The 14,873-nt window shown below is 36.2% G+C and overlaps 1 protein-coding gene across 5 annotated transcripts in view; it reads right to left on the minus strand.

The window, feature by feature from the left end:
- Positions 1–8,030: 8,030 nt before the first annotated feature.
- The window catches only part of PRDM16 (PR/SET domain 16), a 495,474-nt gene continuing 488,631 nt past the window's right edge, over positions 8,031–14,873 (minus strand). For 4 of the 5 annotated variants that reach the window (XM_066607384.1, XM_066607383.1, XM_066607382.1 and 1 more), the window contains 3 exons: positions 12,063–12,302; positions 10,345–10,519; positions 8,031–8,857 (listed from right to left, as the gene is read on the minus strand). In XM_066607384.1, the coding sequence (XP_066463481.1) occupies positions 8,726–8,857; positions 10,345–10,519; positions 12,063–12,302 (547 nt within the window). In that variant the 3' untranslated portion in view covers positions 8,031–8,725. The remainder of the gene's footprint in view (positions 8,858–10,344; positions 10,520–12,062; positions 12,303–14,873) is intronic. The other variant, XM_066607385.1, reaches the window with a different exon arrangement.

A 14,873-nucleotide genomic window follows, 5' to 3' on the forward strand; every position in this document is an offset into this window, starting at 1 on the left:
AGCAGGACCCATGAGGTTGTATCTACACCCCTGTTTACAGCAGTGTATAGCTAGGCTCAGATTACATGCTGCAGTCAGTAGTGACTGTGGAATCAGGTTTTGCAATTGAGAAATGCCTGGAAAGTCTGGGGACTTTTTGCTAGTGTCTGTGAAAATGTTAGAAGCATCCAGGCCATTATGACTCTAATTATTATTTTACAGCTCACAGTAAATGCTGGTAATGAGTTCACATCAGTACCTGACCTATAGACATCTATTACTTATAATCTTTATTAATTACTCAGTATGGTTTTCTGATGTGCTTGTAAAAAATGTTGGCCTAACAATGACCTCCAAGTCTGTCAGAGGCAGGGTATAACAGGCTGCCTGTCCATAGAATATAAACAGGCAGATAATAATACACATAGGTATTGCAGTGTATTATGGAAGCGATCAAAGGATCACGTGTACAAGTCCTCTTGTGGGGTTAACAAATATTCTAAAAAAAAACTATTAAAAAGGAAAAGGTAAACAAAAACATCGACACACCATTTTTGTAATAAAAAATGCTTTACCATTAAAAAAAACTACAGAATTTGTATTTAGTTATGAGCGAGCATACTCGCTAAGAGCAATTGCTCGAGCGAGCATTGCCCTTAGCGAGTACCTGCCCGCTCGAGAGAAAAGGTTCGGCTGCTGGCAGCGGGCAGGGAGCGGCGGAGGAGAGCGGGGAGGAACGGAGGGGAGATCTCTCTCTCCCTCTCCCCCCTGCTCACTGCCGCAACTCACCAGTCACCCGCGCCGGCAGCCGAACCTTTTCTCTCGAGCGGGCAGGTACTCGCTGAGGACAATGCTCACTTGAGCAATTATACTCTATTAGTATTACAAGACCCATATTGTAAAATGTTCATGTTATTTATTTAGTAATTGCTGCAAAAAAACAAGCAATGCCCAAATTGCTGCTGTTCATTCTGCCTTCCTAAAAACAGAATAAAAAGTGGCATGTAACCCAAAATGGCACCAATGTCCACTAGACAGTGATCGAACAGGCACTCCATAGTAGTCAGTTTTATGTACTAACTGCTACTTAAAGACATGACCAAGATTTTTCTTCATACAGTTATCACCCAGTAGTACAAGTTCGTCACCCTTCAAATAAAAAAAAATATTAAAAATAAGTATTAAAGAGCATCTGTCAGTTTTCTGGATATGTCTGTTTTAGCAAATATTTGCATTCCCTATGAAATAACAGTTCTGGAGCATCTTTTATTAGAACTCCGTGTTGTAATGTTCCTGCTTGATATATATAAATAAATTGAAGATCAGGCATTACTATCCCCCTTTATAAAAGTGGTGAGTCCCTGTGTAGTCAGCACTGATTGGACACATCCCCAAATGGTAACACCCAGTTGTCAATATAGTCATACACATTTTAGTTAGAATAACAGAGGAACAGTGAAACACAGAGTTCTGCAGAAGATGCTCCAGAATTATTTCATGACGAATTCAAATATTTACTGTAATAGTAATATTAGGAGAGTCAGTAGGTCCTCTTTAAGTGGAGTTTTAAGAGATTTTGCAGTCCCCACTGTTGTACTTACAAGGCAGTCCTTGTTGTCAGTGATGGAGAGCGGTCTTCTACTTCTGGCAACTCTTCATTCAATAACTATATGGCAAACAGAACTAATAGAAAAACATTGTACATGTAGCTTTGCACTCTGCAGAGTTCAGGGTTTTTTTGTTCCTGAGGGTCTTTTTCTGTCTAGGTCTCTGCTGCTAAAACAATGACCTCCCTCCCTGTTGAAGCTAGCTACCTAGTAGAACAGTACACAATTATAACTTCAGAGAGTTCTTGTATTGGAAACACCAGTGAAATGACATCCCTCCACAGATTGGATACAGGCAAGTGCAGGGATGGACTGTAATTCCGCCAGAATAGTACTCTTCTCACCTCATAAATGTTGCACCTCTGGGTGGTGGCCGTATAACACACAAAATAACTTGGTCGTTTGCTGCACCTGCCACCACTTAGATATACCGTGGATGACCTGGATGTAATGGAAGGCTCTCTAAACTGTTGCCAAGATCTAACTGCAGTTTGGGACACCTGCCGATGATGAAGGCCTTCAATGTCAAGGGGTGAAATGGGCATCCCAAATTGCTTGCCTTTCTAGGGCCCAGTTTGACCCTGATGAATCCATGTAAAGTTTAGTTGCATGAAGCGTAACTTCAGTAAAAAATAACAACTTGTGCTCAGAGTGCTCTTGGATCTTCATTAGAGATGAGCGAGCGTACTCGGAAAAGCACTACTCGCTCGAGTAATTTGCTTTATCCGAGTATCGCTGTGCTCGGGTCTGAAGATTCGGGTGCCGCTGCGGCTGACAGGTGAGTCGCAGCGGGGAGCAGGGGAGAGCGGGCGGGAGAGAGGGAGAGAAAGATCTCCCCTCCGTTCCTCCCCGCTCTCCCCTGCAGCTCCCCGCTCCGTGCCGGCACCTGAATCTTCAGACTCGAGCACAGCGATACTCGGATAAAGCAAATTACTCGAGCGAGTAGTGCTTTTCCGAGTACGCTCGCTCATCTCTAATTTTCATATACAGTACCTCTGTTAATTCTTTCCTTGCAAGAGCTCAGTCATTTGTTCTGCAGACTTCTTCTTTCAATTTCATAGGAAGTTGTTATAATCATTTGCCATGAGTCAGATACAGTCGAACTACAGGCTGGCCATCGTTTCTGCAATCCTACTTGCTCACTTTCCCTTGCCACTCATGTTTCCTCTCCTTAACCTTGTTAGTATACCATGGTGGTCATGTCCCTCTTATGGTGGCCACGCCCCTGTTGAAACTGTGCAGAGGCTGCTATAATCACAATTCATTATTAGTAAGTTCCCTATACTGGAACACAAACAACTTGTAATTACCTGATTTTCAAGTTATTCAACATATTCAAGTTGTTTTAGCTATAACTTTCTCTCTGTCCATCTTTATCTAGCAGCTGACTTTACCAAGGAGGAAGTAAAGGACTGCAGTAATTCAAGTGTCTATCTTTTTCTCTGCAGCATATTGCAATGAATTGAGTGTGCAGCCTATAAGTGAGTAAAGTTAAAAGGTTTTCCCATCTGATATAACAATGGCATTTCGCTAGGACATGCCAACACTTTATGATCGTAGGGTCCAACCTATGGGCAGAGGGTGCAGTACTTTGAGCAATGAGATGGCTGTAAGCATTGTTATAAAGGCAAAACCCAGAAGGGGATGCTATGCTACACCAATACTTCATACTCAGGAAACCTGGCTAAAAAAGGTGAAAAAAAAACTTTACTAAAATAGCATAGACTGTTTATTTTTAGAAATCCTATATTAAAAATTCATATTTGCACATTGAGGCGAATATTTGTCGAGCTTTTAAGTGGACCCAATGGTATATTCTTTATCATTTTGCATGGGACTCTAGTGTTTTGCATTTATTTTTGTGCAAATAAGTCACAAAAATCACAAAGCAGAACAGCTTTTAAAAAAGCACACAGGTTTATTGCATATCAATCTCATGTATAAATTCATTGTAGCATTGGAAAGATTACATTTGGTATACATTCCTATTCTACAGCATTAAACTCAAAATCAGCTTTCTTATTCATTATCTTAAGGAATTTCTCTACTCAAGTACATTTTGTTTTTGTTTTATCACAAGCATCAAAAAGATTTTCCCTCCCCACAAAAAAAATCGCTTTTTGTAATTTTTTTTCTACACTTCATATCTTTTCCTTTATATTTCCCCACATAAGCGATTTAAAATTTTTCATATTAACAGCTGTCTTTTCTATATTATTGGCAGCTGAAGCATCAAGTCCCGGACAAAGAACCTAATCACATATACAGTAAGTGCATCTACAGATTTTTTTTTTAACATTATTTTTTTTTTTAATTTTTTTACTTTTTCGATTTTCCTCTTTAAAAAAAATTCACAAACAGACACATTGACGGCTAGCCCACCAGTCATGCACAGATTTGCCTATGAACATAACAGAAGCAATATACAATCCAGAGGGAAATGGAACAAAAAATTGAATTGTTCCAAAAACATTTTCCTCAAAACACCAAAATGAAATCCAAACATTTACAACTGTGTTTTTCTCGCAATGTACATTTCTTTTTTTTTTTTTAACAAGGGATACAATATATATTTTTTATTTATTGTGTCTGTTATAAACACCCACCTTTTGAAAATTCACTGCTGTCTCATAGAGAACAACTTTTTAAGAGCAATCTTCCGGACAATTAAAGAACACCACTTCTCATCCAGAATATAGAGCGCAGATTGGAAAATTAGGATTTTGTGGGAGAATTTTATTCTTGATGGAAAAAGGCAAAAGGAACAGACATTTTTTAGTAAAAAAAATGTTTAAAAGTTATCAATGGCTGTAAAGGCATTGGTCTGAATAAAAAAAGATCATTGTTTAATAGAATTGTGGTTTTAAATTCTGCATACCTTGTCCTAGTTATTCCTTTCAGTGTGTATCAAAAATGATTTGACAGCAAATTTATGTAATTTTATAGAAAGCTTTTTTTGTAAATTTTTCACTGGTAATTTCTTTTAAAATTATTGTTTCATGTTTTAATTGATATAAATGCACATCTAATGACTGATCTTACATTTATGATCATTTTCTTTGCAGGTACTGTACACTACTATACAACTATACACCATGTCATCAATCGTCACATAGTCTTTTTGAATAGCCATAATAGTTTTAATTGTTTAATATACTAACAAAGTTTTAATATACTTCCACATTTTTTCAATTTGACAATAACCAATTAAATTGAAGTAAGAACATTCTTTACTATCGCATTTTAATCACATATGAAGTTTCTCCAGGCATTGTTATGTCTTGGGCATATAGTTTAAATCAGAGGCGTAACTTGAAGCTCCTGGGCCCCAATGCAAAACCTGTAACAGGGCCTCCAACTATAAAGCTTTATTCATAGTACTGGGCTCCCTATATGGAGAAGAGAGGCCTTATGGGCTCCCTAAGGGTCTTGGACCCGGGTGCAACTGCATCCCCTATAGTTACGCCAGTGGTTTAAATGCAGTTGCATGTGTAAAGTTTTATTTCCACTGACAAAAATATTACTTTACCCCATTTCAACAAATAAGAAAACACAACTTGAATTTTTGAGTCATGCATCCAAAAATACCCTGGGAATAATTGTAAATTAAAAATATCAGAATTACTACAAATAAAAATAAACTTTTCTCTTGTAAATTCCCCAAAAACAGAAACGCTCTAAAATCATAATCAATTTTTAATTTTCAGATTCAATAATATCATTATGAATTATCCTATAGGATATCAGCAAAAATTGGCAGCCCCTTTGTCTAAGGGCCTAATAGGTCCTCTCAAATGATGTAGGTGATGATGATTGAGTGGGTAAGCATATATGAATATGGGTGAGCATCTATTTATGCGTAATACTATACATACACACAATCTAATTATTACTTGATAATGTTTGTGGACCTTTTTGGAATCTGCCATATGAAGTAATAACAATGTGGTATTGCTACTCAATTTACTTTTTGTAGCTCCCATTCGGTACAAAAAATGATTTATTTCACAGTTTACTGTTCTAAGAGCTTGGCCCTCTTCCAAGTTACAGAGCACAAAAGCTTTGACCAAATTAAAAGTTATTTTTTGGATTAATTCATTTTTTTAAAATAATATAATATAATGTATTTATTGCCCTAAATTAACAAACCTTGTGACAATTGCGACCTGTTTTTAAGGTTAAGTCTAAAGTTTAATGAACTCATTTCTGGAATTTTATTACAACACTTGGCAAAGTAAAATAATTATAATAAAAAAAAAATTTAAGGGTAATATACTAAATACAAATTTTCAAAGGGGAAACGTTTGGTCGATATTGTTTTATTAACGTCTATTACTTTTATGAATTTACTGCTAATTGCCTAATACATTCTTGGAATATGTCTGATGTTGGAGTAGGAATATGTTTTTTATGTTGTCCTGTAAATGATCTAAGATCTGTGTTTTAGTTAGAGTATATTAAGTATTCAAGATTATTTTTACAACACTCAGAATTTTTAATTTTAATTATAGTTTCAAGTTTGATGCTTTTTTTTACTTAAAACCACAAGACTTTTTCATGTTGCATTACCCTTTTTATGCTACCATTTATGTTGCCATCATAAACATCAAGCTTGAAAAGGGAAGCTTTCAATTTCTAATGAAATGTAAAAATAGTATATGACAGTAAAAGGGCATATGCTCTTAAAATAAGCCATTGGGTTTGGAAAATGTTGTCTGTCCTTACCGGAAAATAAAGCATTGTATAGTACAGCTTTGCAAATTTTCAGTTTATCCATTATTTAATTAAAGAAACAACCCCCCCACAAAAAAAAAAAAACAGAATGCCTTTGAAATCCATACCATTTACTTAATATAGTTTGCGGTGTTTACGTTTCCACTCCAGTGTATACAGTACATTGAAATGCCAGTATGAGAACAGTATGTGAAATGATGAGGTTTGGTCATTGCTGCTGTTGACCCAAATCCCTGTCAAAATGATCTGACTTTTGAAGCCTTTGATAAAGGGATATGTGTACATTATTTCACTACATTTTCCATACTCCTACATATTTACATTTGCTTTTCAACCAGGTGTCTAGTGCTTTTAATACAGTACATTACAGAGTGCTTTTAAGCATCTTTGAGCTTCTCAACAGTGACATATTTAAGAAATATGGCACCCACCATTATGTAATTGTGAATCTAGTTACTTAAATCACAATGTTGCCATTTGCCTACGTGAAACTTTAGAAAAATCATAATTTTTTAAGACTTAAATGGTCTTTGTACACCCATCCCTAGCAAATAACAAATAAATACAATACTTAGGCAAGAAAAAAAAAACAAAAAAATAATAATTAGGAACAATTTTTTTTTTTACAAATGTATGATTGTCCTGGAGTATCGCAGCAAGATCAGTTGTGGTAGTCATTAAAAATGAAAATGGATCACAGCTTTAAGCATCTATCTACTGAAATAAAGAGGCTAAATACTCTAAATGCTGTAATCTGCAAATGACAACCAAAAACTGCTAATAATAACCTTATTTGGCACATGAATTTTTCTAACACCACAAAACCTTGTTACTTTGTTTTGGTCCTTCACTATTTGCTTATATTAACTTTTTTTTTCACAATTATGAACTTTTATGAAAACAATACTGTTATAGAAGTAAAGAAGAGACAAATCTGAAGGGGCAAATTTCAACAAATATATACAGATTAAGATTTTCTCTTTCAAATTTCAGATTACTATTGTTTGTTTTTATTGGCCCCGATGAATAATAATTTAAATATTACAACATGGAAATAACATTAAGATTCACCCAATCATTTATGATGTCAAGAAAGGAATGTCTTATAAATGTTGAGTTTGAAATAACATCCGGACGGAACAAGATCGCCATGGTAGCAGCTTCAAATAATTCCAAGCTATATCAGAAAAAGAAACAAAACTTTCCAATAATCTCCAAAACGTATGTTCTAAAAAATTCTGGGGTAATCCCATCTCTGTTGGGCACGGTCTCTTGTGTGAATGTTGTGCTAAGACAATATTGGCCTCTTCATATTGGATTCAATGTAATAACCTCATAGTTACATCTTAAGTTCATTACAAATTCTGGTTAAGTTTGTGTAAAAGTAAAAAACCCTGAACCTTTGGGTTTTCTATTGGCATGGTCACTCAATTTACCATTTTTATGTCAACTATAATTCTATTCTATATATGAGATGTAGCAAAGTTTAACTTGAGTTTAATGTCTTTCTGTGATGAGTAATTATGTATTCTTAAGCCATTAAAAAGCTATTGTTCTCTTATCGTAACACAACAAAACTCATTGTACAGCAATTGAAAAAGTGAACAAACGGTGGCATAGAAAATTATCACAAATATGTTAAAAGTCAAGTTAAAATCTGCTACATCTTTACATATGACTCATGATGAAAATAATTTTATTTATTTTGTAAAAAAACTGTAATTTGACATACTTTTAGGTATATGGTTCATGTGTCACCAAAAAATATTAAGATTCCATGGATGTTTTTATTAACTATAACAAGCCTCCCAATTTATAGAGTTTTATGTAATCATTGTTGTACAATTATCACTTGTATACAATTTTCTCTAGGACTTGGTCACTGTACTGAACTGTATGCCAACTTCTCTGCAATAAGAAGTTTTTTTTAATTGAAAACATTAGGCAAACCTAAAAAATACATATTTTTTTTCTTACAGGCACACAGGTGAGCTTGATGGCAAATTTGGATTGATAAACATATGAGTGGCATAAATTACAGCTTGAACCTGTAGTTTTATACAGCACCATAGACTTTCCCACCAATTAGAAGAATTTGAAATAGTTCATTTCTGTTGATAGGATGTTTCTAGTGTTTTGAAAGCCTATTTTAGGCAAATATCTACTGTATAATGATTAACATGGTGGAGTGAATACGTGAAATTTACACCAAACTTAGGAGAACTTTTTCGAGAAAACCACAAAAAATGAACAAAGGGGTGACCGGACGGATGCAAATTGAAGGGAACATCCAAATAATTGGTTCCTAGTGACTCCTTGATGTCTTTTATCTATCTTCTGCATTGCTGAAAGGGTGATGCTGTAACATTTAGATTTGTGTTTATGCATTTTTCTATATTTTTCTTTTACAAATGGTTCATAGGATTAAAAGCTCCCGATTCTGATGCTGCTCCAGCCATGTTCAACCAGGCATCCAGAGAGTTGTGGGAAGTATGAAGAGACGTATTTTCAGAAAGAGACAACATCATTGCATAAGCCTGGGGAGGATAAAATAGAAACAGATGTAAAAAAGAAGACAAGATTACAACATTAGGCAAAAATTAGTTGGCCTGGATTGGCCTTTGAGTACTCCAAGATTCCTACCTAAAGGGCTGTCTCACATGAGCATGTTGGTATAGAGTATTCCATGCGCATAGAATTTTAGGCGGATTAGTGACCATATTAGGTCAGCATAGTATGAAGAAAGGACTGGTACACTATTAGCCCAAAAGTACTGTGCCTTTTGTCTAATAGTTGCTATAAACACATGCCAGGAACTCATAGACATGGGTCCGCTGTAGTCATGAGGGACCTATACCCTACCTGTAGAAACAAATGTCAGCAGTGATTGACAGGTGCATTTATCCATGCTGATACACAGCAGTTTGTCGGTCACCGCTGACAGGGTAAGGAAGTGGAGGAGGGAGTGTTCCTCTCGTAAATAACTGAATCCCCAGCTATTTCCCAAACGGGACAATATTTACCATTTGATGACTAGTGCACCAGACCCATCTTATACTAGACTGCTCTTAAAACATCAAAATATAGTGAGATTATAGATCTGCTTTAATTTAGACTTTTTATAAACCTTGTCTGCCTTCTGGTCTGGAGAGGTTACTTGACTGGGTACCTAGTTGGAAATGTGTCAGGAAATTTGCAAAATGCTACGGCCATGTGTAAGGTTGGGCTGGCTTGGAATAGGGTGAGAGAGTACCTGGTTCAAGATAAAGCTTAGCTTTGATACCATATTACTTTAATTAATTTGATTTATATGTAATAACTAAAATATATCAGAAGCTATACGGTGTGTTTTCAGTAACTCATTGATTTATTTTTCACATCATTGAACAGCGACAGTTAGTACATTGAGCAAAATTAGCAGACATATAACAGAGACATGCAAATGGTTTGCTCTCAACAGAAGACAACACAAAGTAACAGTCAGATTTTTTTCTGTCAACTTTAATAAACTTGTTGAAAACTGTATAAATTCAAACGTTTCTCTATTTTACATCGTATTTTTTCTTTAGGATTGAAACCGCAATCAAAAACGTTACATTTTATAATAACTTGAATAGGAAACTCCAGTCACTGCCACTTAATTAGTTTTTGTGATGATGACTGAAAATGAAGTTCAATCATTTGAATTGGTTACTATTTAGTCCTATTGATCAGTAATGGACAATTCAATAAAAATAGTAAAAAAAAAAAATCAAACCACATTTAAGAAGAACTTGAGATATTCTGTTATGTAAATATAAAACATGCCTCTGGAGGCATTCATTTTTTAAATATTTTTAAAATTTTTGTATATATTCTTGAAATTTGGAAATTGTAGACATATGTTTAGTTATATATGTCAATTGTATTAAAGCTCTTAATATGGAATTTCAAAGCCCCAGAAAATTTACATTACAATTACTTAAAGCTTTTTCAGTGCATTGTGGGTAGAAAACTACTGTAAGTGCAATTATTCTGTACCTACCTGGTTTTTAGCCTGCCTGTACAGAGATTCTTTAAATGCCTCAGAGTCTAAGGTGGAATTAAACACATCTTTTACTTCAAATGCTTCCTCTGCTGTTTTGCGAAGGTCCAGCCCCTTCCCAAAATTCGGAATCTGCTCCACATCTAACAGACGGGCATCTTCCTCCTCAATACACCTGTACCAATGACCAGGGGAGGGGAAGGGGATGACCCTTCATTAGCTTGTCTGGCCTTTATTCAGGCTAGCCAATGTTGCATGTTTGCTTTAATATCTTGGTGTTATGCATGCACATGTAATGGTGGTCAAAGACACTAGCCACATGCGTGGAGGACAAGCACGAAGAGTCAAGTACAAAAAGCTTCTGGATGAATTAAGACAGAAACATGCCACACATGAGGTCTTCTACATGATGGTGAAGGTTCTACAGTGATTGATGGACAATGCTGATAAAATGTGAATTGTTTAACTTGTTAAACTTTGTTAATGTGTAGAGATGAGTGAACATGCTCGTCCGAGCTTGATGCTCATTCGAATATTAGCATACTCGATGGTGCTTGTTACTCGAGCGAGTACCACGCCATGTTCGACCCCTCTCCACATTACCACTTCCTGCTGTGATGTGCCAGCGTGCGCACGTCCACAGCAGTATGTGACTGGCGGGGGAGAGAGAGACTTCAATGGGGTTCGTTACTCGACTAGAGCTCTCGAATACTACAAAAAGCTCAACTCGAATATTTGAGCCCCCGAGCATTTTGGTGCTCGCTCATCTCTATTAATGTGTCATGCTTAGCAAAAGGCAAAGTGATAGTCTTCTTGTCCATTGGGTCTACAAAAATTTTTGATGTTTCCACAAATTGTTGATCACATCTGCAGATTACATCTGTGGTAGGTCAAAGATTAATGATCTGTTGTTAAATTACTTCATGTAAGATTCTGTAATTATTAGAGGATTGGATTTACAATATTTTTAAATTTGTAAATCAGTGATTTTTATTAACATAACTAAAAAGAGGAGAAATATTTTCAGGGGCTTGGACAATAAGTCAAGAAATGTCATACTGAATTACATGTATTTTTTAATCTTTTGATAGTAAATCATTTAAAGCTAGACTAATTGGTACTTAACTATAGCCAGCTGGCCCTTTTTTCTATCTGCTCTCCACTATTTGCTCCAAAAAGCCGTATGTATATATTTATCTACCTATTTATCCAACCTGGCAATTTGTAGTGGGGGCTTAACAGTGCTTAAAGTGGTTGTCCAATGTAAAAGTTTTTTGTAAAAATGGGAAAAAAATAAAGAGCTGATACTCACCTCTCCTCACTCCCCACTCATTCCCCACCATGGCTTTGGGTCTCCTTGCTGACATACTGTTTGCAGGCTTCAGCAGCTGCAATTGATGACTGATGTCTATTATTGGCTGCTGCAGCAAAGAGACCCAGAACTGCAGTGGAGAGATAAGTATCAGTTCTATTATTGCTTTCCATGGGGGAACCCATTTTTGCAAAAATTTTTTTATCTCAGACAACTCCTTTTAAGAAGTTTTTGTTCTGTAACTCGTTTAATTTATACATACTAATTAAGGGGGAATAATTAATGTCTTATTTTATGCTTTATTGTTTGCCTTCCATTAGTATCAGTGTACAGTAATGACAGTGAAACATGGAAATGAATCATGGACGTAAAGCATGGCATTAGAAGCTGCATAAGGATGACTGACCTTCTGGTGTGATCAAAGCTCATAGAGAGGGATGTGGGTTCTTCATCTTCCTCATCCTCTTCATATGTTTCCTGGGTCTCCATTGTAGGAGAAACAGTTTCATCTTGTGATTTTCCCGTCAAACTTCCATCTTCATAATCTTCTTCTAGATCATCATCTTCATCTTCATCTACATCTTCTGGTTTCTGGTTGACTAGGCTGCAACCTCTTGAACTGCTATCGATATCCTGAATTTCTGTTCTGAAATACCAAAATTAAAAGAAAAAAAGATGAAAAAGTGTTTAAGCCACTAAATAATTTCTTTTGATCAATCAATGGAAAGTTACATCGATGATGTGTCAACCAATTTTTGGGGGACTCAACACAAGGTTGTGTGCACTGTTCTGGAATTGTAATATGTTCCGCTATTATCTGACAATGAGCTTTAGAGGAATATTTTCATGGGGCTTACAGCTCACCGTTGTTTTGGATTCCAAAAATGTCAACTCTCAAAAATAGTGTGCTTAAAAATGAACAACTTGCTTGAAATTAAGTAGTTTGATTTATGGCTACTACATTTATATTTGTATTTTGCCGGCCCTGTATGTGTAGAACATGAAAAACACCCTGACAATTTCTTTTTTTTGCTTTGAGTTTGTGTTTTTTTGAAAGGTCTCTTTAGGGCCCTGGATCTTGTCACTTAATCTAAACGCATAAATGGTATGTTTGTTTTAGCATGTTTGGCTCGGTTGTACTTTATGATAAATGCCCACATTTGATTCTCTCTCAGGAATCATTATGCCAGTCTGAAATGTATTCCTTTTGTCTATCTTTATCCCACAGCAGGAAAAGGCTGAATGATCTCCAGTTCCCTTCAGGAAATGCCACAACAAGTTTATTTCTTAAGTATGCAACCTAATGCTTTCACACCCTCTTCCCCAAGACACAAACTCCATAAACTGGTGATTAATGGGGCTGACATAAAAAAAAACACAAGAACATGCATATTGTGAAATTTCAGGGCCATTTTAGATAAGACTGTAGGCCTGTGAATTTATGGCCCAGTTGAGAAATAATGTGCTGTTGTTAAGTATCTTGTGCTGGTGACTTTGATGGGGTGTCAAAAGTTTGTGCTATTTTCATTTTCAAGTCCTTCTTATTAATTATATTCAAATGGCATCTATAAAACATTACAGGGACAAACATTATTTTGCTGGAATAAATCCAGTTTAATCAAAGAGTTAAAATGTAAAAAAAATTATAATTGCATAATACTTGTATATGTATCTGTGAAAAACTTGCCATGAATGTTTTAGAAGCGTAATCGGCAACTTTACATCATTTTACTCAAAAGCAAAAAACTGAAATAAATAAGTAATAAAAATAAGCAACCAAACATTCCTGTGACATCAAAATACAGAAAAATAACCTAATAAATAATAGTTTTACTTCTATTCCCACTTGATGGGTTTAGGGTTGGAGTAAATGTTTACATTTAACAGGAAAGGTAACAAAATTGGCGGGGCTGTGACAACCTCCCAGTCGGTTCATAATAAAGAGGATAGTTGTCCAAGTTGACCGAAGATACAATATAATTGTAATAGTTGTGGTTTAGAGTTGAGCGAACGTACTCTGTCGAGCTTGATGCTCATTCGAGTATTAGCGTACTCCATGGTGCTCGTTACTCAAACGAGCATCAAGCCGTGTTCGACCCCGCCATAGTTTTTGGCTCCTCCCCGCCGTGACGTGCCTGTTTTGGCCCCTCCCTGCCGTGACACAGTGCACGTCAATGGCAAATTTTTTGTCGGGCAGGCAGGCAGGAGAGAGAGAGAGAGAGAGAGAGAAAAAGCTCAGGACCCGGCGTCCCACATACAAAAATGCTCGAGTCTCCCACTGTAGCCAATTGGGTTAGTTACTCGAGTAGAGCTCTCGAATTTTACGAAAAGCTCGACTCGAATAACACGGACCCGAGCATTTGGGTGCCCACTCATCTCTATTGTGGTTAAATGTCCTTTCCCAAAGGGAAGCTGAAGGCTTTGCAAATGATCACGAATGTAACAAAATTCTGCTCAAGTATATCCAACCTCTTAAATCCATGCAGTTCCTAATCACAACCACAGGTCACCTCATTATGGGAGTAATTATAACAAGGCAACCAGCAGGAACTATATAATGTAGAAGGTCCACCACAGTGCTAATAAACTAGTATTATAAAACTATTCAATTGTTATATGTGCTGTCTTGCTTTCATATCACTGTAGGTGTTATCAACATAGATGGAGAATGACTACTTTCTGCATTACAACCACTTTGATGACAACCGCTGTGCTCTTAAAAATATCCATAGTGCATGCCCTGAAAAATTTGCACAAGACAATCTTATTTATGGAGTTGAAAAAAAAAATAACACTAAAATAGTAAAAATGATAAACTTTAGCTATTAAAAAAAGGAAATATATATGACCTTGAATACAGCAAATGAGTGCAAGTGATGACAATGTAGCTCAAGGTCTCCTGACTGCGAACGGTTAAAATTCCCATCTGCTATGTTGAATAAACAATGCAAGCTCAGGAAAAAAATTGGTTGGCGATTACATGGCTCTTGCTGTCAGCATCTCCGAATGCCATTTATCACCCTCCCAGACAGACAGAAAACAAACCTCATTTTGATAGGCTCTATTCTCAGCTCTCCTGGCGACATTTGCAGCCTGTGTGGGAATTTGAAATGAACTACACCCCATTTGTTTACACAACGCACTAATGAGATTCATTGGGGAATAACCTGCGAAATGCGACACAGATGCTTCATTAAAGCTTTTGTTCATTAGCTGT

This window comes from Eleutherodactylus coqui, chromosome 6, assembly GCF_035609145.1.
Source record: "Eleutherodactylus coqui strain aEleCoq1 chromosome 6, aEleCoq1.hap1, whole genome shotgun sequence".
NCBI lineage: Eukaryota > Metazoa > Chordata > Amphibia > Anura > Eleutherodactylidae > Eleutherodactylus > Eleutherodactylus coqui.